General features: G+C 52.4%; 1 protein-coding gene across 3 annotated transcripts; it reads left to right on the plus strand.

Moving 5' to 3' along the window:
* The first annotated feature begins 30 nt into the window (after positions 1-30).
* P2RX1 (purinergic receptor P2X 1) lies at positions 31-20,200 on the plus strand. 3 transcript variants are annotated; one of them, XM_072778916.1, is made up of 14 exons: positions 31-4,195; positions 4,682-4,964; positions 5,264-5,656; positions 13,076-13,223; positions 13,500-13,571; positions 14,027-14,096; positions 14,331-14,427; positions 14,720-14,800; positions 15,064-15,217; positions 17,299-17,426; positions 17,888-17,978; positions 18,409-18,474; positions 18,794-18,895; positions 19,010-20,200. In XM_072778916.1, the coding sequence occupies exons 3-14, from the start codon at positions 5,520-5,522 to the stop codon at positions 19,073-19,075; spliced, it is 1,212 nt and encodes a 403-aa protein (XP_072635017.1). In that variant the 5' UTR covers positions 31-4,195; positions 4,682-4,964; positions 5,264-5,519; the 3' UTR covers positions 19,076-20,200. The 3 variants fall into 3 exon arrangements, with proteins under 3 accessions (XP_072635017.1, XP_072635018.1, XP_072635019.1); XM_072778917.1 differs by having other exon boundaries at positions 15,064-15,205; XM_072778918.1 differs by lacking the exons at positions 31-4,195; positions 4,682-4,964; positions 5,264-5,656 and adding exons at positions 10,372-10,479; positions 10,618-10,815.
* The last annotated feature ends 3,536 nt before the right edge of the window (positions 20,201-23,736 follow it).

The following is a 23,736-nucleotide window of genomic DNA, read 5'->3' on the forward strand; positions in this document are numbered from 1 at the left end:
CCCACATTGCCAGCCAGGGATCACTGTCTTCCTCTGAGACAGACCAGGAGAGGCACTGGTTTCCTAAGCCACTCCCAAATGGCAGATGCCCAGCTCTACTCAACGGGGACAGCACTTGTTAGTTGTGCATGTGTTCAGAGCCCTTTGCACATGCTAAGATTCACATGTCATCACTGAGGAAACAGGCTGGGAGGGCCTATGAGTCGGCCTGGGGCACGGCTAGGCCTGGAGCCTAAATATCAGGGGCCCACAGCCCTGCCTATTCTGTGGGCCCTGCATCTCTCCCAGAGGTTTCTTGCTGTCTTCCTTCCCCATCTTGAACCCCAGGATACCATCAATTCTATGCCCTTCTAAGTCCAGCTCAAGCACCTCCCCAAGGCTTCCTTCAGCTCACATTGTCCAGGGACCACATGCTGACTCACCCAGGTGGCCCTGCTCTCTGGGAGCATCTCCCTCATTTCCTTCCTCTGGAGGGAAGGTTCACTTATGAAGTTGCTGTATCTGATCCTCTGCCCAGCTGCCCTGGGAAGGGAAATCAGGCCCTGCCCGCAGAGCCAGAGCTAGGACTAACTATGTAGTTTGTGGGGCTCAGTACAGAATAAAAGTGTGGAGCCCCTTGTTTAAAAATTAAGAGTTTCATAGCAGTGACAGCAGAGTATGAAAACGAAGTACAGGGCCTTCCTGGGCGTGGGGTTCCATGCAGCTACATCGGTCACACATCCACAAAGCCAGCCATGACTGCAGGAGACAGAACCCACCCTTAGGAGCTCCCAGGTTTTATTTGGCACAAGGGCAAGATTTGGTGCATAGCTCACAGTGGGAGCCAAGGACGGCAGAAGGATTCTTCCTTCTGCATGGTCCATCAGTAAGGCCTCTCAGATCCCAAACCCAGTCCATACGCCTCATCTCCCTGGGTTCCCAGCCATCTCCTTGAGATGGGCCAGGCAGGAGATAGGGCTCCATTTTACAGATAAAGACCCCAAAGCTCTCTGAGAGCCTATGTAGCTGGCTTCATCATGGCAGGTAGATAGAACATGGGGCTAAGAAGGGCTTGGAAGACCTGCCTAGGAGACCGGCCAGCTTCCACACTCCCATCAGCTGCTGGAGCTCATAGGCAGGCCTGCACAAGTCCAGCCTTGCCAGCCCACAGCATGAAGCCTGACAGGTCAAGATGGAGCAGCCAAGGAAAACAGAGGTTTCCTACCTCACAGCCGCTCACCCAAGGGAATTCCAGGGCAAGCCCTGGCACACTTCTCACTGGCTCAGGGATGGCAGCTGCCAAAATGCCCATGGCCTCGCCCAGTCCCTTCCAGTGGCCCATGTTGTATTCCCCATGCCTCCTCCACTGTACCCCTAAGAGGGGTAGTAGAGACCCTGTTAGGGCCACACTGAGAAACAGAAGGACAAAATCAGGAAATGAAGACCTAATGCCCACACATAGAACTGAACCCAGCTGTCCATGACAGCTTTACTCTTCATTGACCCAAACTGGAAACAACCCAAATAATCATCAACGGGAAGGACAAGTTGTGGTATATCCATACAACAGAATACTCCTCAGCAATAAAAAGGAGTAAAGTACTCATATACGCAACAGCATGGATGAAGCTTAAGCTCTTGTGCTGAGTAAAAGAAGCTCGTATTGTGCAATTCCACCTCCATGAAGTTCTAAAAAAGGCAAAGCAAATCTGTAGTGATAAAACAGATCAGCGATTGCCTGGGGCTGGGGGTTGAGGAGGGTTTGACAGGAAAAAAGCAGGTGGGAACATTCTGGAGTGACATGATGGTGGGGGGGTTACATGCATTTGTCGAAACTCATCAAACTGTGTGCCTAAGAGGGGTACATTTTACTGTGTGTCAATTCTACCTCAAAACAGTTTGATTTAGGAGAAAAGAAAGAGGTAGGAGCCAGAGGAGGTGTGTGGGTATGCGGCTGCCATGTGGGTATACAGCTTTCAGTAACATCAGGAGGCAAGGAGACAAGCCTCCCAGGGGATGCTCAGTGTTTGAGGGTCAGGGGCCTGGGTCAGCCCCAAGGAGTCCCCATACATTCCAGAGACAGGAAGAAGATGGGGGCCAAGAGGAAATGTCCTCAAAGGAGGGGGAGAACCAGGGGATTATGATGCCTCTGATGCTGGGGAGAAGGAGCTCCAGCCAGGTCATGGCTCACAGTTGGGATTAGAAGAGACCAGAGAAGTAGTGCAAGGTCTGGACAAGGGGAGAGGCTAACCATGAGGACCCTTGCTGTGGCTCCCCTGTGGACGCCCACCCCCACAACCTCCCTCTGACAATCTCTGTTAGGCTGGCCGAGGGCCCTGTTCTAGCGATCATCTAAGGGGCTGAGTGGCACTGAGTGAGCCCTGGGACACTGACATGCCCAGCGTGCAGGACTGGACTGAACTCTATAAGCAGAGGTGTCATCCCTGCAACCTTGGGGCCCTGAATGGCTAAGGAGACCCAGTGGAGTCTGTGCCAACCCCCTTGAGGGCCTGAGCTGGCCTCCAGGATGGACACAGGCCCCCTCCACACTCCATAGAGCTGCTAAATTTAGCCAGGCAGTGGAGGCTGTCCTGGGGCTGAGGGCTTGGCAGCACTGCCTTGTCTCCCTACAAGGTCTGGCCCAATACCGGAGCTGGCCACTCAGCCTTTGGGCTTATAAGGCAGGTCCGGCAGCTCTCAAGTGCTGGAGTCTTGGGGTGGACTCTGGGCCAAACTCTCAGACTTTGGGGAGCCTCCTTTCCAGGCACTAGCCGACATGGGAGCTACTCAGTTTCTGGAGTCTCAGTTTCCTTATCTGTAAAATGGTTCCAATACCTACCTCATGGGGCTGTTTTTAAAAAAAATCTGCTGACTGAGAAAGCACTGTGTTCCCTGTAAACTCTGACCCCTGCCCTGCCCATCTCTGCCCCCGACAATGCCTAAAACAATCACAGGTGTCTATCCCTGGGGATGCTGGAGTTGGGGCAAGGATGGGAAAGTAGAGGCCCGGATGGAAAGTTACATTTTGGAACCAGTGAAAGGTGTATTGCTCCTATCAGCTGCCTGTCTTACTCGGGCCAAGTTATTAGCAAAAAAAAGAGAATTTATAATTGGGAAAAGAAATGTAATTGTTTTTATTTCTTTTTATTTTGGGTATGCTCTGGATATGACAAGTCCAAATAAGATTGTCCCCACCACAGTCTGTTTTCTGAGGGGTCAGAACTGAGGCTCTAATAGGACCACATGTGTGTGCTCCAAGCAAGGGTGTCTGAAGAGCTGAGGAGACCCATTGGAGCCTTGTGCAGAACCTCTTCAGAGCCCAGGCTGGCCTCCAGGATGGGCATAGGTCCCCTCTGCACTCCACTAGCTGCTAAATTTAGCCAGACAAAGAAGCCATCTGTCCATTAGTCCATCTGTCTGTCAGCAAGCCTGGCTCCTTGGAGGGGGCGAGGGGAGGGGAAGAGGAGGTGGAGGAGGTCATGGCGATGGTAGGAAAAGGGCAGATACAGACTGGAGCAGGACTGCCTGACCCCCTCTCTCTTTCCCCTCCCCTCTCCATCTCTCACCGAGCGCCTGCTATACCCTCCTGAGTGTCCAGGAATCGTGAGTGAACTGGGTCACTAAGATGGCAGCAGCCGCCCTCACTCTTCATCACAAGCCATCCATGTCCTGGGACCTGCTATTCCAAGAGCCACATGATCACCTGGAAAGGGAGTAGGCCCTCTTGTCTGGGATCAAGACACAGGTCTGGCTCCCAGCATCTCTGGATTTTTTACCTTAGGAAAGCCCAGGACATGGTTCTGGCCTGCCCCTCTTGAAGGTCATGTTGGATAGACAGTTGGGCCTGAGATTCGTGAAGCTGTTCTATTTGAGAGGGGGAAATGGCCTAGGGTGCTGGAATGGGCCACGGGCCTGCCCTCTGTGGGGGCCACTGCTGTGCAGAAAGCAGCTCTACTCAGACAAGCAGCTGGGATTTCCAGCCTGGGAGCCTGGCTCCCTGCCGAGAACAATTTCCCAGCTAAAGGCCTCCAGGAAGAAGACTCCTATCAGCCTTCAGAGTGAGGCAACTTGGCCTGCAGGGGAGTTCCCCACACCCCTGGGACACCCAGCCTCCATCTTCCATGTCCCGAGAAAGCCCCAAGGACACCTGGCCTGGATGGAGGGCCAGCCAGGAAGGCCATCCTGCTTCAAACCGAGGCCTCCAGTAGAACCCAGGGTGAGCTTGGGCAATTCATTTCTCTGAGCTCATTTCTTCATCTGCAAAACAAGACATTGGGTCTGGGGGGCCTCCAGCTCTAGGGTTCCAAAAGCCAACATGAGACTTCTGTCCTGCCCCAGCCCCCTGGGCCCTTGCATTCCTGCCCTGGGCTGTGGTTGAAGACAGAGGCCGCAGAAGGACTGTACCTCAAATTAATAGTGGTCTCAGGTTTTTGTCCTCAGTGTTGTTGGAACCCGTTCCTCTGAGGCCTCTACCTATGAGGCAAATCCCATTATCATCCCCATTTCACAGATGAGGCTGCAAGCTCAGTCTGGTAAGGCAAATTACCCAAGCCCTCACAGGCAGCTAGTAGCAGAGCCACGGGTATTAACAGGCTGTCTGATGTCAGGCTTTCCGGGCTATATCTCAGGGAGCCCAGTGGCAATGTGTGACAGATATGGCCCTTGAATCTTCTGGGCACTTACTTCCTTCTGCTTGTTTTAGGGAGGTGGAGGAATGGCCGGGACAGCACAGGTGATGAGAGAGGAGAGGTGAGCTGCAGAGATGCCTGCCCAGTGCTCAGGTTGATTGGGCACAGGCCAGGCTTGGACTTGGAGGCACACACAGGTGGATGGAAGCTGGCCTATAAGGACAGCAGTGGGAATCCTGCCACAGGCTCTGGAAGCATCTGGCAGCTGGACCGGAAATGGCCCTACTTCCTCTTCCGCTCTCCTGACTGCAACCCCCCCCCCCCCCCAGGGGCTGAGCTCCCCACCTGGGGGCACAGGTAGAGTGGGGAGGGTGTTTGGATATGGGGATGGGCTCCTGGTTTGGAGAAGGCTTCAGCCTGAGGCCACTGCCCCCAAGTCCTAGCCTTGTTCTGTTCTGCTAGGTTTGGGGTGTGTGTGTGGGGTGGGGGAGCTGATAGCTTTATCTTTGATGGGTGGCCCGTGGTTTCCTGCCAACAGCTCCTGTTTCTGGAGGCTCAGCAAGGCCCAGGCGGAGCCAGACGGAGCAATGGGGCTGGGCCTGGGTGGCCCCACCAGCCCCGCCCCCATCCATCTTTGGGAATTTATTTGTCCACAGGCGCGGCTGGCCCACAGTCCATCGCCTGCCAAGGGCCAAGAGCTTCTCTGACCACCTAAGGATTCTACTTTTCAACCCAGGTGCCTTCAACTGACCCCTGCCTCCTGATCTCTGGCCCCAGCTGCCCTGCCCTACCCTTCCTAGGGGGCCAGGAGGCCCCTAGAAGCTCCACCATAGACTTGGGTGTTGACACCTGGTTCACCTCGAGAGCAAAGGCTGCAAGGGGCTCAGTTCTCAGCCCCCAGCCTGGCTCACTATGGCCCAGCGGCTCCAGGATGAGCTGGCCGCTTTCTTCTTTGAGTATGACACTCCCCGAATGGTGCTCGTGCGCAACAAGAAGGTGGGCGTCGTCTTCCGCTTGATCCAGTTCGTGGTTCTGGTCTACGTTATTGGGTGAGTCTGGGCCCCCTACCCCTACCTCCCACCCTCTTGCACCAGCTTCCAACCTGGGCCTTTCCTCCAGCCTCTGGGATGCCCCCACGGCTCCACGGAGCCCCTCTTTCTCTCCATTGGTTGTCACCCTCCCTAACAAACCGTAGTGCTATAGAAGGAATGGAACTTGCTAACTCACTGTAAGAAGGGGACACTGAGGTAAAGAGGGGACATCCTGCGCTGGGCCTTATGGTGAACAAAACCATTAGGTTCTAAGGAACTGACTCACTGTTAACGGTCTCTCGAGTGGTGAGTCATGCTAGAGGCCAGCACCCCAGTGAACTACAACCAGAGAGCTCTACTTCTACTTTTGACCTCCCAGCCAAGCCAGGCCACTACTAAGAGACAAAGGCCACACCCCATTTTATAAACCAAAGAGGGACAGGCCCTGTTCACACCTGTCTTGCCTAAATTAAAGGCATCCTGACATATCTAAGACCCCCAGAGCAAAGAAACTTTCAAATTCAGAACCCCTGGTATCTTAACGGTAGCATGTCAGGCAGAGGTTGAGGGTCAGTTCAGGTCCCAAAGATGACTGCTCCTTTCTAGGCATCTTGAAACCTGCCCAGGAGTGCCGAGGCAGAGTCAGATGATACTCCCCCACAGTCTTGCTGTCCTGGGAGCCCACATGGGCCTGGCAGGGGATTACACTGATGTGTATATTGTGTGTGTATGCATGTGTGTTATACCTAGAGCTCTGTGTGGATGCACATGTTCTCCTGTGTCTGGGCATGTGCCTACTGGGTGTGGCTTCGGGGTGTGTCCCTATGGCTGGGTATCCACATATGCACATCACGTGGCTGAGGTGGCTGGGCACCTAATGTCTGTGCCCTGGGGGGTGAGGCGGGAGGGGTATCATGTCTGCTCAGGGTGGTACTGCAGAGGATTCTTGGAGGCCCCAGGGCCACTGAAGGAGTAGGGGTTCCAGCTCCTGCTGAGGGGTTTTAGGGCGTCTGGCAGTATTACACTGCTGTGTGATTCTGAGGGCCCTGCCCTTCTGGGTCTTCACCTCCCCATTTTTGCTATAGGACCAAACCAGGACTGCTAACTAGAGCCCACGGCAGGCCGACCAGGAGGCCAAACAGTGACCATATCATTGTGGCCCCCAAGGCCTCTGAGCTGGTCAAGTGAAGTCAAAGCCAGGACCTAGCCCTCTGACACTTTTTGGCCTCTGCCTCCCTCCTGTTCACAGACTAATTTGACATCTGTAAAGTCATCTGAGCTTGTGAGGAAAATGGAGGCCCAGAAAGAAGTAGTGGGGCTTCCAGATCACATAGCAGGTCAGTAGCAAGTCTAAGCTAGACTGACCTCCCCTCCCCCTGCCCAGTCCTCAGCACTGTCTTCTCCTTTCCCACCTCACAAGGGCTCTGAGAACTTTGGTGTAATGGGGCACCGATGCTATGATACTGGGCACCGGATGTGCCTAAAAGTGCGCCCTTAGCTGCACTCCTGACCCTCCAGGGAAAGAGAGTTTGCTTGCCCAGGCCTAGCCAGCCCATCCTTCAGCTGGAGAGGCTGGGAGAATGTTGTCCTCACCATGGCCCCTGTTGCTCCTTATTTCTGCTTTCAGGTCAGCAGTGAGAGCAGAGCCAGGGCCCTCTTGGTGTTGCTCACAGACTGTCAGAGGGAAAGTGACAGTCTTCCCACCCCACCCCAGCTGTACCATAGGCCCGAAGCCAATATCCAGTCCTGAACACATACCTCTAGTAACAGAGACCTGCCTCCCTCCCTCCCAAGGACAGTCTACTCAGTTTCCGAATGGATGTGGTGGCTTCCTCAGTGTCAGTGAGGCTCAGAGAAACAGTGATTTAGTGTAGATCCCACAACTAGAAAGAGGCTGAACTGGATTTGAATCCAGCCGCATGGCTCCAAAGTTGTCCTTGATACCGTGGAAAGGAAACATCCTCAGAGAGGGGCACTGACTTGTCCAAGTCATATAGCAGAGAGAGAAAGGTAGGGCCCCGCACAACCCCACCCTCAAGCCCAGACTTCCTGTTCCAACTGCAACTCCTGCTGTCTCTGGCACCCTCATCTGGCCACTGGCCACTGCTTTGCTGACTCTCAGCTGCAGACAGAAACCGGCCTGACATGGTCTTATCTCAGGTTTAGTTTCCCCACCTGTTCCATGGAGCAGGGTAGGGGGTCCCCTCTAAAGATGCTGAACACAGGCTCATTCCTGAGGAGGGATGCTTCCGTCCCAGGGGTCTAGTCTGTCTGACTATCTGGTCCATCGGGTGCAAAGGGCGCAGAGGGGACTCTTGCATTCCAGAGACAGGAGCACAAACAAAATGGGGGATGGGCAGGCACAAAGGCAGAACCGGACAGAGGGACAGACATTGGAGCACAACCACTCAAATGAAGAGAGGTCCTGAGACTTAGCAACAGTGAGTTACTAAGACAGAGGCAGAGAGGCTGAGATGCTGAGAACCCAAACAGACTCTGAGAAAGCAAACTGAGGCTGTGTTTTCTATCAGTCACACTCTTCTGGGAAGTCCATGGCAAATGGAGGGAGCAAGTGGGCCTAAGGCCCGAGTGGGCTGAGCTGTCACTCTTTTTGTCTCAAGTTAAAATGGTTAACTTGCAGTTAGAACTGTCTCCTGGGAGGTGATGAGCTCTCTGTAACTCAGTATACAGGCAGTGGGCCGTCATCCATGATCTAGCAGGTCCAAACAAGGAGTGTTTGCCTGGAGGGCACTGGTTTGGAGAGGAGAAAGGTCTGGCTGCGGCACACTGGAGGATCCCAGCGGGATTTGTGTAAGTTCCTTGAGTGCAGAATTTTGGTTGGCTTTGTTCGCTTCTATATTTTTAGTGCCTAGAACATTGCTTGGCACATACTAAGGGCTTTCTCCTATAGGCAATGGGGAGCCTCAGAAGGATATCTAGCAGGGGATCGGTGGGGGTGGATCGGTGGAGCTTCTAGCAAGGAAGCTGTGAAGAGGCAGCAGTGATAAGAGGAGAGGAAGAAGCCATGCCAAGGTGGAAGCAGTGAGCATGGAAGACAGAAGTAGTCACCCTGGTGGGCCCCACACCAGGGAGCTATGTGTGGAGCGGCTGCCCACTGCCTACTTTGTGCCCAACATCGCTGCAGAGGGCCACGGGCCCAGCATGGCCAGAGCATTTGACTTCTCAAGAGCAGTGAGAAATTGGGATTTATGGGCATAGGGAACCTCTTGGTATTTAGAGGTTGGTGACTCATTAAACAAATTTAAAAACACAAATTGTCAGCCTAGCTTACCTGCAGATGACATGTAGATTGATCTCTAAACACTCAAACGCTCTAAATTCAGTCCCTTCCAGGCCTGGAGTCTGCTCTTGCCCCTCCCAAGGCTGCTGTGCACTATAGCATGTGCCTGGTCTGGTCAACTCCTGCTTGTGGTTGCAACTCGTGTCCCACCAGCCACAACCTATCCTCCCATCCCCATACCAGAGTTCCTGTGGCATCTGCCATGGCTCCTCTCATGTCTCAGACTCCCACAGCAAAACCCCTTTGGGTCCTTAGATGAAAGCCAAGAGGACAGAGGGACTGAAAGGATGTAGGGACAATGGAGAACGAGGGTGTAAGATAATGCCCAGGCTTCGAGAAGGATTCGGTAGGAACAGTGCCATCTTCCAAGGTGAGGGCACCAGAGGGGCAAGTTCTGAGGGGGACATGAGACATTCAGGTTGGTCCCATTGAATTTTTATTTCGAGGTATTAGTCAAATGCCATAATATCCACCCTTTAAGAATATATAATTCAGTGGTTTTTAGTATAATCACAAAGTTGTGCCACCATCACCATTATCTAGTCCACTACTCCATGTTCACTACTCCAGAAAGAAACTCTGTACTCCCTAGCACTTTCTCTCTACAGCCTCCTTCACCTACTCTGGATATTTCATATAAGTAAAATGATACAATATGTAGCCTTTTGTGTCTGGCTTCTTTCACTTAGCATAATATTTGTAAGGTTCTTCTATGTTGGTTGTAACATGTATCATTAATTCCTTTCTTTTTATGGCTGAATACTATATCATTGTATGGATATGTCACATTTGGTTTAGCCATTCATTGAAAGTCATATGACTTGTTTCCACTTTTGTTTCTTACGTATGTTGCTGTGAACACTTGTGTACAAGTTTCTGTGTGGGCATATTTTCAGTTCTGTTGCATATATACCTGGGAATGGAATTGCTGAATCAAGTAGTAATTCCATATTTAGCTTTTTGGGGAATTGCTAGGTTGTTTTGCCAAGGTTTGAGTTGAGTCTGAGGTTTCTGCATGATGTCTGCGTTGAGGGACCCGGGAAAGGGGAAGGAATGGGTGTCAAAAGTGTTGGGCCATATGGACGTGTATGTAAGTTCCTTGAGTGCAGAATTTTGGTTGGCTTTGTTCGCTTCTACATTTTTAGTGCCTAGAACATTGCTTGGCACATACTAAGGGCTCAATAAATAAATACTTGTTGAATCGCTAAATGAATGTGTGGAATTAGATCTCCAGGGAGAGTGCAGAGGTGGAGATAAAAATCTGAGGACATGATGTACCTGAGACAGCTTACATGAGGTCCTGCCTGGGCTGAGAATGGGAGCCAGGACAATAGGGGTAGGTGGACATTTAAGCAGGAATTACTGACTTGAGACGGTGAAAACAAGAGGACTATTTATTAGTGCCTACTGCATGCTAATTTCCTTAATGAGAACTCATGGGAATACACCTTAGACTTGCTTTCTTCCTGGGGCTTAGCCCACAGTTCAGTGCAGGGAAGGCCTTGCTCATATTTGTTGAACGAACAGCAGCATTTTTGAAGTAAGTGCCATCACCTCTGTTTTATTGAGAAAGCCAGGACTCAGAAAGGTTTAGTCTTCAGCCTGGTGAGGCTAACGTCACACAGCTGGTGAGTGGCAGGGCTGGTACCTGAATCTTGGCTTCCTTTCCCTCACACAGCTGCAGCCGCACTCTTGGCTACTGTACTATGTGCCATCTTCCAGGAGGGGCTGTTGAAGCAGAGACTCAGGACAAGGGGTTGTTGCAGCTGAGGTGGAAAGAATGAGAAAGATAATATCTGGACAAGGAGAGACTTCTGAAGATGTTTGTGTCTTTGACATCACATCCCCTTGGTGGTGACAGCAAGTCCAGGTCAAGGCAAGCACAGCTTCGGAGGGATGGATCTGGAGCCATGGTTATTCCGTTATTATCAGAACTGAAGTCATTGGTGTCAGGTTAACTTTACCCCTCACCCCCCACCCCAAGGGTTGACAGTGTGCAGGGGCCGACATAGCCAGGTGTGGTTGCATCAGCTCCAGCACGCAGCCATGCTGTGGCCGCATACTTCCGGCTCCTGGCAGACGTGCTGGTGCTGGGCAGCTCAGTGCAAAGGGGCAGAGACCTGGGTTGGGACCTCAAGCCCGGGGTCGGCCTCTGACTCCGGAAGGACACTGTCACAGGATTCAGTTTCCCCATCTGTACTGTAAGGAGTTGGTAGTGGGCCAAGAGAGAAAGGCTATTGGAACATCAGGGGTGAGGGCTGCCAGGAACGAGGCCCATGACCCTTCCAGAGGGGCTCAGAAAAGGAGCAGCTACTCTGAGCTTGGACATGGAGTCAGAGTCGTCCCTGGAGGAAAGAGGCTGAGGAGGGTAGAGGTAGGTGATGCCCCCAGTCTCGGCTAAGGCTGGAAGCTCTGAAGACTGGAAGCCTTTCGCATGCCTTACCTGTTGCCATCAGGGACCTGCAGGGGGCAGCAGTGACCATGCTTAGGCCTGTGGGGGCGCCTCCTGGACCAGGCTGGGGGAGGGGCTTGGAGAAGAGAAGAGTGGACTATGGGGGAGGAGAGGAAGACCTGGGTGGGCTGATTCCTGGGGTCTGGGCCAGGAGACAGTCCCCAGAGAGCTAGCACTGACTCTAGCACTGAGGTGCCTGGAGAATTGCTACTAGGCCTGAGCTCTGGGACACCGGAAAGGAGCTTTGAGCTCTGCTTGGGTGCTCAGAGCCACAGGTGTGCTCACGGATTTCCCTGAGGTGCACTGCTACATACTCTGATGGTCACCACAACTGGACACACACACCCAAACACAGTTACACTGGATCTCCATGCAGTCCTTCCTGAAGGAAATGGGCCACACCCAGGGCTCTCAGTTGTGAGCAACAGAAACCAAACCCAAACTGGCTTAAATAAAGAAAGGAAATTTATTAGCTAATGTATCATACTTCAGACATGGCTGGATCCAGGTGCTCAACCATTGTCAGGAGGCTGCCCTCTTCCATCTCCTGGCCTGACTTTCCTCTAGGTTGGCTTAATTCTCAAGCTGAGTCTCTCTGTGAAGTAGCAAGATGACTAACCATAGTTCTGGTCATCGCTACCTTGCTCAGCTACCCAGCAGAAAGGATGCCTCTTTCCCAGTGATTCCCAGAAAAATCCTAGCCTCATTGCTGAAACTTCCTAGGTTGTGTGTCCATCTTTAGACCTATCACTGTTGCTAGGGCAGTGGAACACTGATTGGCAAGCCGTGGTCATGTGCCCATCCTCCCTACACCCAAGGCTAGGAAGGAGGTCAGTTTCACTGACCCTCTAAGACTGAAAGTGGAGAACCCGAAGGAACAAGGCTTCTTCATGCTGGGAAGGGAAGGTCAGAATTTCCCCAAAAAGCTGGGAGGCCTCTGGCCTTAGTCACTCCCACAAGGGCCTCATGTGGGGCCACATAATAGGAATTGCCCCCTCTGTTTCCCTTCCAGTCCCCCTTGCCAGGGCCTCCCAGCATGGCTGAGATAATCATAGCTAATGGCTCTGTAGTGCTTACTGCATGCCAGTCCTCATTCTAAGTGAACTACAGGCAGTAAGTCACAATAAGCAGGTTCAGTACTATTATTGTTATTCCCGTTTTACAGATGAGGAAACTGAGGCAGAGAGGGATGAATAACTTAGCCAAAATCACAGAACCCATGAGTAATGTAGCTGAGATTCCAGTCCAGCCTCTTGGGCACCAAAGGCCAGGTTCTCAGGCATCATGCTTTTCTAGTTCTCAGTGGGAGAACCTCAGGAAAGTGTACTCTGGGCATGAGGATTATGGTCCAAGAAGCTTGGCCTCCTGGCCCCAGCAAATCTTGCTCTTAGAAAAGGATCTGAAAGAGTCCTTCAGTGGATCTCCTCCCTGAGAATTAGTATTTTCCCAGTAAGAAGAAGGGTGGCACTTCAGGTATAGGCCAGCTCGGGGAGGCAGGTGATGCTCTCCTGCCCCAGCCTAAGATGAGAAGAGAGCGGCTCAGAGATGCATCTGGAGATGGGAAGGGAAAGGATTTGACTTACCTAGCTGGTGCCAGAAAAGGCAGCAGCTCACACAGCCTCCTGCCATCTTTGAATGACCTGACCCAGCTCTGACTGCTTTAACCCCCAAAACACCCCCACAGGTGGGTGTTTGTCTACGAGAAGGGCTATCAGACTTCAAGTGGCCTCATCAGCAGCGTGTCTGTGAAACTCAAAGGTCTAGCCGTGACACAGCTCCCAGGCCTGGGCTCCCAGGTCTGGGATGTAGCTGACTACGTCTTCCCAGCCCAGGTGAGCTGACTCAGGGGTAATACCTTCCACCCACAGGGTGGCTCAGAGCGGGCTTGGGCTCTGTCCAATCTCCCTATTGCACTAGCCCAGGCCCCAGCTCCCCTAATGAGGGGCAGAAATGGGTTGTAATATCATCCCCCTCTGATATCATGGGGTGTGGAGGCTGCTGGGTATCATGTGGATTCTAGGCACCTATTGGGACTGTGCTTGGGTTCTCGGGGGCTGTTCTCCCAACCCAGAGCCCTCCCCCTTCCCTCCCCTGCCTGTCGTTTCCAGGGGGACAGCTCCTTCGTGATCATGACCAATTTCATTGCGACCCTCCAGCAGGTTCAAGGCTACTGTGCGGAGGTGAGGACTGCTACCTGTCCCCTCACCCCAATTCTTGGACCCATAGGGGAAAATAACATGGAAGAGGAAGTCCCCTTGGCTATCAAAGATAGGCTTCCTCGGGGGAATGCGATGGTGGAATTTTAGGCATAGATTCACACAAAGTAACAGTCTGCTATTGGCTGTGGAGACGCTTCCCTCCCAGCTATGTGTCAAGCAAGATGCCGACCCTCAGTGCCCACCCAACCCCCAAACCCTAACATCTCTCCTTCCTGCCAGGTAACACTGGCCATAGGGCAGTGGGCATGAGCCCAGAGGGATACTGGGAGGGGACTGAGGGAAGGAAGCTGTAAGCAGAGGTCACCCCAAAACTGTCTAAGACTGCCACAAGACCTCCCTAGGGCCCTGGGGGTATGAGGGGCTCTCCTTAGGACACTACCCTGGGACCTGGGACCAGCAACTCTCCCTTCCCCTAGCATCCAGAAGGGGGTACATGCAGAAATGACAGTGGCTGCACTCCGGGGAAGGCAGAGAGGAAGGCACAAGGTAAGGCTGGCCTCCTCCCATCCCCCTCTGTCCCCTCGCACAGCCCCTGTTCAGCTCCAGGCTTCCTCCACCAGGAAGGCCTTCTTGCTTTCTCCCTTCCTTCCATCCCACCCTTGGTCCAGGCCTAGCCACATTTCTGTCCGCGGGCTGCCGCTTTTTGGGTGTCCTGTCACTGGGGGCTCCTCTGTATCCCCAGCTTGGAGTGGGCACCCACCAGTTCCTCCCTTGCTCCAGGCATCCGCACAGGCAAGTGCGTGGCCTTCAATGACACTGTGCAGACATGTGAGATCTTTGGCTGGTGTCCCGTGGAGGTGGATGACAAGGTCCCACGGTAATGCCTTATCCAACCAGGGAGCTCGGAGCAGACTCCTCAGCCCAGACCAAGGGGATCTATCCTCGGAAGGATTCCCTCACCCCATCTATAATGGTCCGAGCCAGTGATCCCCCTGACCCCTGGTCAAGGGGGCCTAAGAGTCCATCACTATAGCACCCCCATCCCCAACCAAGCCAAGGCCACAGGAAGATCCCGTAGGTTCTCACACCCCCACACCCGTAACAAACGCTGGTGGGCTTTTGGGCAGACTCCTGGGGAGGGGACGGTAAGTGAGTGCAGTCTCCTCCAGCCCTGCCCTTCTCCAAGAGGCCGAGAACTTCACTCTCTTCATCAAGAACAGCATCAGCTTTCCACGCTTCAAGGTCAACAGGTTTGTGGGAAAGGGAGGCAGAAATGCAGAAGCCCCCCTCCCCCCACCCAGGGCTGCTCCAGCTGGTCTCAACTGTCTCTGTCACCTTCCACTCCTGCTGATTTCACTCTGGAGGCAGAAGCCTGAGCTGGGCTCTTGGGGGGCTACCTTTAGTTGCCAAGGGCTGTGAAGGGGGGTGGTTTATGGAGTTTGTGAGGGATCCCCAGAGCTTCAGGGCATGGTGGGCACCCTCCCCACTGGCATTCTGCTTCACCCCCATATAGACGCAACCTGGTAGAAGAAGTTGATGCGGCCTACATGAAGACCTGTCTTTATCACAAGATCTTGCACCCACTGTGCCCTGTCTTCAAGCTCGGCTATGTGGTGCAAGAGTCAGGACAGAATTTCAGCACCCTGGCTGAGAAGGTATGGTGCCAGGCAAGTGAAGAGGGCTGGGTCCTGGAATTATCAGGTCAATGAAGGCTTTTCAGTCCCAGAGAATGCCCTCTTCAAGTGCCTCCAGTGTGGGCTGGGCATATATATGGATTTATTCCCTAATACTGGGGGCTCCTGAAGGTCAAGCCTGAGTCCTCAGCAGGGCCTGGTATGGACCTGACACAGAAGAGGTGCCTGGAATGAATGGACATGGGCAGACATTATCACCTGGATGTTTGCTGAGGTCACACCATATTTTAGCTATTAGATAAAAGCAACTTGAATTCCATGCCCTATGACCCTGAGAAATCCTATGTTCTGCTGGGGATTCTTGGGAATTCCAGAAGCGTGATTGGGTTCAAATCCTAGCTCTGCCTCTAATGAGCAATGTGACCTCAGACTAGTCTCCTACCTTGAGTGTGTCTGAGCTTTTGCTCAATAGTACCAATAATGGTACTATTATCGTCTCATACCTCACGGGACGATAATAGTACCATGCTCATTGGGTTATCTTGAGGATTGCGTGAGTTCACTCATGGGACGGCACTTCAGTGCTACCTGGCACATGGCAACCCTGTGTACATGTTCCTACGTGATCGTTATCATCCTTCTACAGTGCCTATTTAGGGATGAAAATCAGCTTCTTTTCTGTGATATCAGTCATAGACACAAAACTTGCTCACAGCGCATTTATCTAGAACAGGGATCAGCAAAGTTTTTGTTTAGAGGGCCAAAAAGTAAGTATTTTCAGCTTTGCAGGCCATGTGGGCTCTGTTCCAGCCATTCAAGTCAGCTGCTTGAGGGTAAAAGCAGCCACAGAAAATATGCAAACAAGTTCAGCCCTTAGGCCTCAGGAAGCCAAACCCTGGAGGGAGTTTACACCGAAGCCACACAGAAAACCAGAAACTGAATGTTAGACTTTCTTGTTCCTAAAATCTCCCTGCCACCTGTACTGGGAACTTCTCACCCCTCACCATCAACCACAGATAACTGCATATCTACCTCCTGCCCAGGTACCCAGCTGCACGCACGCTCTGACCAATTCTTCTGCTGCTCAGCCTAGCCCCACCTGTCCCCAGTTCTCACCTTGCCCAAAGGAGCTTCATTCTCTCAAGTTTTTTTTTTGTTTTTGTCTAAGATTTTATTTATTTATTCATGAAAGACACACACACACAGAGGCAGAGACATAGGCAGAGGGAGAAGCAGGCTCCCTGCAGGGAGATCGATGCAGGACTTGATCCCACGACCCCAGGATCATACCCTGAACCAAAGGCAGGTGCTCAACCGCTGAGCCGCCCAGGCGTCCTCAAGGTTTCTCTTACGAGGCCAGATCTTTACAGACTCACTTTTTAATTCAACACTACTTACTTGCCTTCCATGCTGTGACTTTCACTCAGGAGTCCGTGACCAATGAGACAGTCAGCCCCACCCTCACAGAGTTTATAGTCTTAGAGGAGATGAGTTAAGAATCACACAAAATAGGCAAGTGGGTGGCTCAGTGGTTAAGCATCTGCCTTCAGCTCAGGTCATGATCCCAGGGTCCTGAGATTGAGTCCTGCAACGGGCTCCCCGTGGGGAGCTTGCTGCTCCCTCTGCCTGTGTCTCTGCCTCTCTCTGTTTCTCATAAATAAATAAATAAATAAATAAATAAATAAATAAATAAATAAATAAATAAAAATAAAAGAATCACACAAAATAAATATACGATTTAAAAGTAACCAGTGTTCCAGGAGAAAATGCAGAGGGAATGACAGGTACACGTTTTAGACTGGAGGTGGTGTTTAGGGAAGGCCTCTCAGGGAAAGTGACCAAAGGATAAGAAAGAGCCAGCCTTGTGGAACTAGGGGAGCTGTATGTGCAAAGGCCCTGAGGTAGAAAGAACTTGGCGTATTTTAGAAACCATCAGAAAGTTGATGTGTGATGGATGAGAGGTGAGGCCAGAGAAGATGACAGGACTTCCATCCTGAAGCAGCTTCTCAATGCCTCTTCCCAAACAAACAAACAAATGTCCCTCCCTTCAAGAGATTGCTGGCATCAGCATAAGACAGAAATTTCTTGGTCCTGAAACCCCTGTGTCCCTGCAGGGCGGGGTGGTAGGTATCACCATTGACTGGAACTGTGACCTGGACTGGCATGTGCAGTACTGCAAACCCATCTACGAGTTCCATGGACTGTACGAGGAGAAAAACCTGTCTCCAGGCTTCAATTTCAGGTGCTTGTCAGGACTCCACCAGTGCACCCTTCCTTGGTGTCCCACAACCCCAGAAAAACCCCAGAAGGTTTTTTACTCCCAGAACCCTCTGAGGCCAAGTAAGTGTCCCCAGAAAGGAAGCAGAGGAAGCTGGGCAACTCTCATTCTCCTGGGATTGGCCAAGCAGGGAGCCCACAGGAAACAAAACCTCGGTAGCCTGAGCCCCCTCACTTGAGGCCCCCTTGGCCAGGACCGGCAGGGGTCGCTAACATCAGAAGTGAGGGGTTGGGTTGAGGGTGAGAGTTGGATACAGCATTTCTGGAATGAGACCTGGGATCCTGCCTGGGATTCCCTCTCTATGTAATGTTGGAGGCCATGGGACTATCTTCAAGGACCTCTGAGGGCTCCTGCTGAGCTTCAAGAACACTGGACCCAGGCTGTTCTTCATCACCCTTTTCTACAACCTCACCCTTTCCCCCAAGGTTTGCCAGACACTTTGTGGAAAATGGGACCAATCACCGGCACCTCTTCAAGGTGTTTGGGATTCGCTTTGACATTCTTGTGGATGGCAAGGTGAGTATCCAGTGTGAGAGACAGCCAGAGACACAGTCTTAGTTCCTGTGAGTGTTTGTTGGATGTCCATGGTTATAGACAACAGGAAGTTGGCTGGGCTTCATTTAGCAGTTTTACTTCTAATAACAGATGGACCTGGGTACCCATTGAGGGCAGGTCTTTCCAGCTGGTGACCTCACTTCCTCCACTGCCTCCCTGTGTCCAGGGAGGCAGAGCCAAGGTCAAAACCCAGGGTTTCTAACAAGCCGCTGGGTCCCCATGTAGAGCTAGAGCTGTGGGGAACAGGCTTTGGGGCCAGCTAGTGGTGGGGGTGGAGGGCAGAAAGGGGGAGTTCCTTACCCCGGGTCTGGCCTTGGGATTTCTGAGAAAGGTCTTTTCCACCTGGCTCCTTCTGACTGTTAATCCTTCTCTCCCTGGCCCCTGCCACCAGGCTGGGAAGTTTGACATCATCCCCACAATGACAACCATTGGCTCTGGGATTGGCATCTTTGGAGTGGTAAGTGCTAGGGTCAAGGGGTCAGTGGAGGAAACAAATCTCTCAGCCCATCTTTACTGAGCCTGCCCCACCACCCCAGACCCACAGTATGTCTGAAGAAATCGAGGCCAAGACCTGGGGCACGACAGAGTTGGAATGGGGTGGTCTTGATCTCCCGAGGGACCTGCAATGCCTTGTTCCCCAATTCCAGAACCTGAGGTCTAGATGGGGCAGAGTTGCTCCAGGCCCCCACAGCCAGAAGGAACTGATGCGGGCTGTGGAGGGTTCTGTCCCCGCCCCCACATCCCCCCTGCTCTATCTGCCCCTTCCCTGCCCTCAGGCCACGGTTCTCTGTGACCTGTTGCTGCTCCACATCCTGCCCAAAAGGCACTACTACAAGCAGAAGAAGTTCAAGTATGCGGAGCAAATGGGGCCAGGGGCGGTAAGAGAACTCCTTGAGTTTGCAACTTTCTGAGGCCTTGGGCCCACATGTCTGTGTTGGGGGGCCAGCTGCTACCCTGGGGCTGACTTCTTTTCCCTTCCAATGCTTACACAGGGTGAACATGACCCCGCAGCCACCAGCTCCACCTTGGGCCTGCAGGAGAACATGAAGACATCCTGACCCTCAGCTCCGGACTCCTGACTGGACACAGCTTTGGTCAGGGGCCTTGGTGGGGTCCCAACCAGAACAGAGCGGTCTCCACAGGAGCTCTCCACCGTCTTAGCCAAGCAGACACTAGGTCTTGGCAGCTCAGAGTGGCCACTGGGGGAGACCTGTGCACATCTGGGCTCTGGCCCCAACTCCACAATCCCCAAAGGAGCTCTGCCCCAGCCTCGGCCACTCCTGGTCTAGAGGGACTGCAGCTGGGCAGGGCTCCTCTCTCGCTCTTCTATTGGAGCTGTGTGCTTCTCTCTCTGGGCCTTCATGCACCACACGGCCTCGTGTCTCTAGATCCATGCTCTCCCATATGGCAGACACTAGCCACAATGACCATTTAAATCAATATTAATTTAAACTGAATAAAACAAAAAATTCAGTTCCTAAAACTAGCCACATCACAACTGCTAAATAGACACATGTTTCTAATGGCTGCCATATTGGACTACATAGAATATTACAGAAAGTTCGGTTGGACAGTTCTGCTTGAGCCCTCTTACTGGCGCCAGATTTACCTATGGAGCTTATCAACAGTGCAGGCACCTGGGCCTACATCAGACCTCAGAATCTCTAGGGCAGGCCACAGATATGCAGTGATGGCAAACTCCCTGGGCCATTTTAAAGACTGAAATTTCAGAACCACTCCTGATTGGCTATCGGAGGTAGCCTGGGCCTGCATGAGCTGGCAGATGCAGGTATTGAGTAGGTGTGTGGTGCCCTTGCAGGCATATGGTGTCTCATGTACACACTGCCCTGTGCACACTCATCCTCATGCACCGCCCCCCTCATCCACACTCAGGCCCTGCAAACACAACCATCTGAATATACCAATGTCCTCAAGTACAGATGCATGGTTCATGCCACAACACCTCCATAGGGATATGCTTCTCCTCAAGTGTGTCAGGCCAGGACAGTGCTTTCTAGCCACGAATCCTTACTCAGCTACCTTGGGGTTGGTGCAGGGCCCTGGCCACACCCTGGGCTCCCTGCTTGTGGCCCAGCCTCGGCACCTCAGGCATGCCCAATTCTGTCTGACACAAGGTCTGGGGAACCTGAGTGATGGGGTACAATAAAAGGAAGGAGGACAAACTTCTGCCTTTGCACTTTTGCCTCTCTGACACTGGGTGTCCCCATCTTTTTGGAATGCGGGGTTGAGCTGAGAGATCTTTGGGGTCCTCTGGATCTCTCAGTAGATAGTGGTGAGTTGACACGCCCTGAGCCCAGCAGTGTCAGTGCTAGAGGTCAACGCACCTCTGTCTGTGGGTCACTGTACCCAACACTGGAACTCCTTCTGGTCCTCCATACGCCCCTCCTTCTGGTCCTCCATATACACTGAGAGGCCTGGTACTCAGACAAGCACATACTCTCAGGAGTGGCCTCATGAAGGCAGGAATAAGAAAGGGGCTGGCTGGCCCAGGAGAGAGACCTGAGGGAATCCCAAAGGGAGGAGGAAGGTCTTGAACGGAGACAGTGTGGAATGATTGTCCAGGGGCTCTGCAGTGGCAAGACCTATGGCCAGGCAGGGTCTCTGGGAAACCCCCATCACCACACCCTATCTAGACTAGTGCTGTCCAATAGCAATGATGGAAACATTCTCTATCTGTGCTTCCCAGAACAGCATTCACTAACCACATGTGGCCACTAAATACTTAAAATGTGGCTAGTGTAACCAAGAAACTGAGTTTTTTATTTTATTTACTTTTAATTAATTTAAATCACCATATGTAGTGGCCAGTGGCAGTAAGGAATGATACTGGACAGCACAGGCCAGCCTCCCCCTCTGTCTTTCAGGCCCTTGACTTTCTACCTTCTTCCTCAGCTAAGAACCATCCTTCAGATTTTACAAGACAGGAACTCCCTCTTCTCTCCCTTCGTTCCCCAGTCCTACCTGCTTTTGCACCTCCTGACTCCTTCCCTCCTGAATGATCAGAGATTCCTCCTTTGTATCCAATGCTTCTATCCAGCCCAGAGGCCTCCCAGCAGAGACTGCCTCTCCTCTCCACCAACACCTACTACATTTGCTCCTTCCTTCTGCCTGCTGGCCCTGGTTCCTCTGTGGCTTTGCCTGCTCTTCCTTCACTGTCACCATTCCAGAAAGACTCACACTTCTATACTTCCCTCTGTATCCGATTTTCTGTGATTGGCTTCCAGCCCCACCCTCACTTCTCCTAAACGCCCTTGTCAAGGTTACCAACAGCGTCCTTGCTGCCTAATCCAAAGCAGACACTTCAGCCCATATCCCGCTTGGCCTGTCAGCCTGACACTGTTGACCAAGCCCTCCTTTGTTGAAAGATTTCCTTCCAACAGCTCCTAGGACCCACCCTCTCCTGATTTTCCAGCCAGACCAGTATACCGGGAAAAGACAGTTTTCAACTGCAGCCCCACCAAGGGTCACTGTATGTCCTTAGGCAAGCTGCTTAACTCTCCAAATTTCTCCACGAGTGGGGGTAATAATAGCCGCTACTCAGGTTAGGGTAAGATAAGATATGTAAAGTGCCTAGCACAGAGCCCAGCACCCCAGTAGTGCTCTGCTTCTCCATCTAGCCTCCCTTTTATTTATCTTTTTTTTTTAATATTTTATTTATTTATTCATGAGAGACATAAGAGAGAGAGAGAGAGGCAGAGACTCAGTCAGAGGGAGAAGCAGGCTCCTCACAGGGAGCCTGATGTGGGACTCGATCCCGTCCCGGGATCACGCCCTGAGCCAAAGGCAGATGCTCAAACACTGAGCCACCCAGGCGTCCCTAGCCTCCCTTCTAATGGTGGAGTCAGCTAGTTGTCCCTGGGATCTATTCTGTCTAGTGATGCAACCCTTGGTTCTTAGCTGGATAGGTGGCTGCCTAGCATGAAAATTGCATCTCCCAGCCTACTCTTGCTGCTGAGTCTGGTCATGTGATTAAGTTTTAGCTAATAGGATATATGTGGAAGTATCATGTGACACCTTTTGGGAACTTTCCTTAAAAGAGAACTGGTGTAGATCCTTTGCCCTCTTCTTCATCCTTGTCTTCAACCACTGTCTAGAATGCATATGTGATGGCTGGAGCTTTAGCCACCACTCTGAACCATGAGGACAAGAGGCATACTGAGAGGTTGCTGGAGCTTAAGTGGAAAGAGCCACATCTGGAAGGTCTTTATGGAGCAGAGCTGACATTCCATCTTTGGGCTGTTTCCTCTGAGGCTCTTATGTGGGATTTGTGTTACCTAAATCAAAATTGATCCTACTTGGTACAGAAATCTTTCCCCCTTAAGACCAAGTGTTCTGTCCTTGGCCTCTACCTTATTTGCTCTGAATTATCTTACCCTTTCTCATGGTTCTACTTACAATCATGAGTCTTTTCTGACAAATTCCAAAACTGTCTCTGGCACAGCCCTCTTTCCTAAACTTGTAGTCCAACCGGAGTGCTGTACCTAATTATTCATTAGACAAACATGTTTTGAGCACCTACATGCTCATGATGTGTCAGACTATATGTTGGGTGAATCAGACACAGACCCTGTCCAGAGCGGGGGGAACAAGAAGGTAAATGGATGCTAAGTACAAGGAAGTACCTAGGAGGGGCTGCTAACCCATGCTGGGCAGTGAGGAAGTCATAGGGAAGGATTCCTGGCAGAAGGAATGTTGAACCAAGCCCTGAAAGGAGTTAGATTCTCCTGGGTAGGACTGAGATCATGGAGGGCTTGTTTGGAACTATTATGAGGATACTGATGAGGCATAGAAGATTCCTAAGCAGAGGCTGACTTGGGTTTCTGAAAGACTGCTCTGGCCGCCAAGCAGAGAAAGGCCAGTAGGAGGAGTGAGACTAGATGGAGATGGGAGGCCAATGAAGAGGTTGCATAGCAATCTGGGTACACAAAGATGGTGGCCTGAGCTAAGAGGGAGAGGCAGAGGGCTGAGAGAAATGAATGAATTCCAGTGATATTGAAGAGCCAGCATGAGCACGGGTGGTTGGGCCTAGGGTGACTCCCAGTCTTCTGGCTCCAGATTGAGACAGAGACACAGGAGGCCAGGTTTGGGGAGTGATATGGAGCTCTGTATGGGTCAAGTGGTGGGGTGAGGTGCCAGAGAATTCACAAGTGAACTTAGCATAACTGAACCAAGAGTCGATGAGCCAACCAGAGGAGAGGTCCGGGGGTGGACAGAGTCCCCGGGAAGGGCCACCGTGAAGGCCAGGACATCCTGACCTCTGCCCCAGCTAGGCCATTCCTGCGCTGCTCATAGAACTCTTCCCCAAACCTCAATCCGACTATGACCATAAACCCATTCGCGCTTCCCCTACCCGCTGTCCGCAGCCACCCTCCATCACCCCCACCCCCACCCCCGCCGCCCACAGCAGAAGCTTCTGTCCCACCCCAGTCACGGATCTCACCTCTCCGGGCTCCTAGTAGGCAGGGGGCATCTCGGCCCCACAAACCCTCGCCCCCGGGGCGCCCCCCCCGAGCCAGGCCGAGGTGGGGGGAGACCAAGGGTCTTAGAGGGCAAGCACTTGGACCCCCCAGGCTCGCTGAAAAGCCCAGCCGCGGCTTGGAGGGACTTGGGGGGGCCCAGGCAGCCGCAACTGGGGCGTAGGGGGCGTGGCTAGGCCCAGCCCGGCCACGGGGGAGGCCCCAGCCCCTCCCCCGCCGCG

The sequence above is a fragment of the Canis lupus genome, chromosome 16 (genome assembly GCF_048164855.1).
Source record: "Canis lupus baileyi chromosome 16, mCanLup2.hap1, whole genome shotgun sequence".
NCBI lineage: Eukaryota > Metazoa > Chordata > Mammalia > Carnivora > Canidae > Canis > Canis lupus.

Bases quoted from the DNA above. Each gene is read 5' to 3' on its own strand.
- P2RX1 (XM_072778916.1), top strand. From the start codon at position 5,520: ATGGCCCAGCGGCTCCAGGATGAGCTGGCCGCTTTCTTCTTTGAGTAT. The intron at 14,097-14,330 runs GTAAGGCTGGCC...CCCTTGCTCCAG, and splicing joins GGCAGAGAGGAAGGCACAAG to GCATCCGCACAGGCAAGTGC. The intron at 18,896-19,009 runs GTAAGAGAACTC...ATGCTTACACAG, and splicing joins AGCAAATGGGGCCAGGGGCG to GGTGAACATGACCCCGCAGC.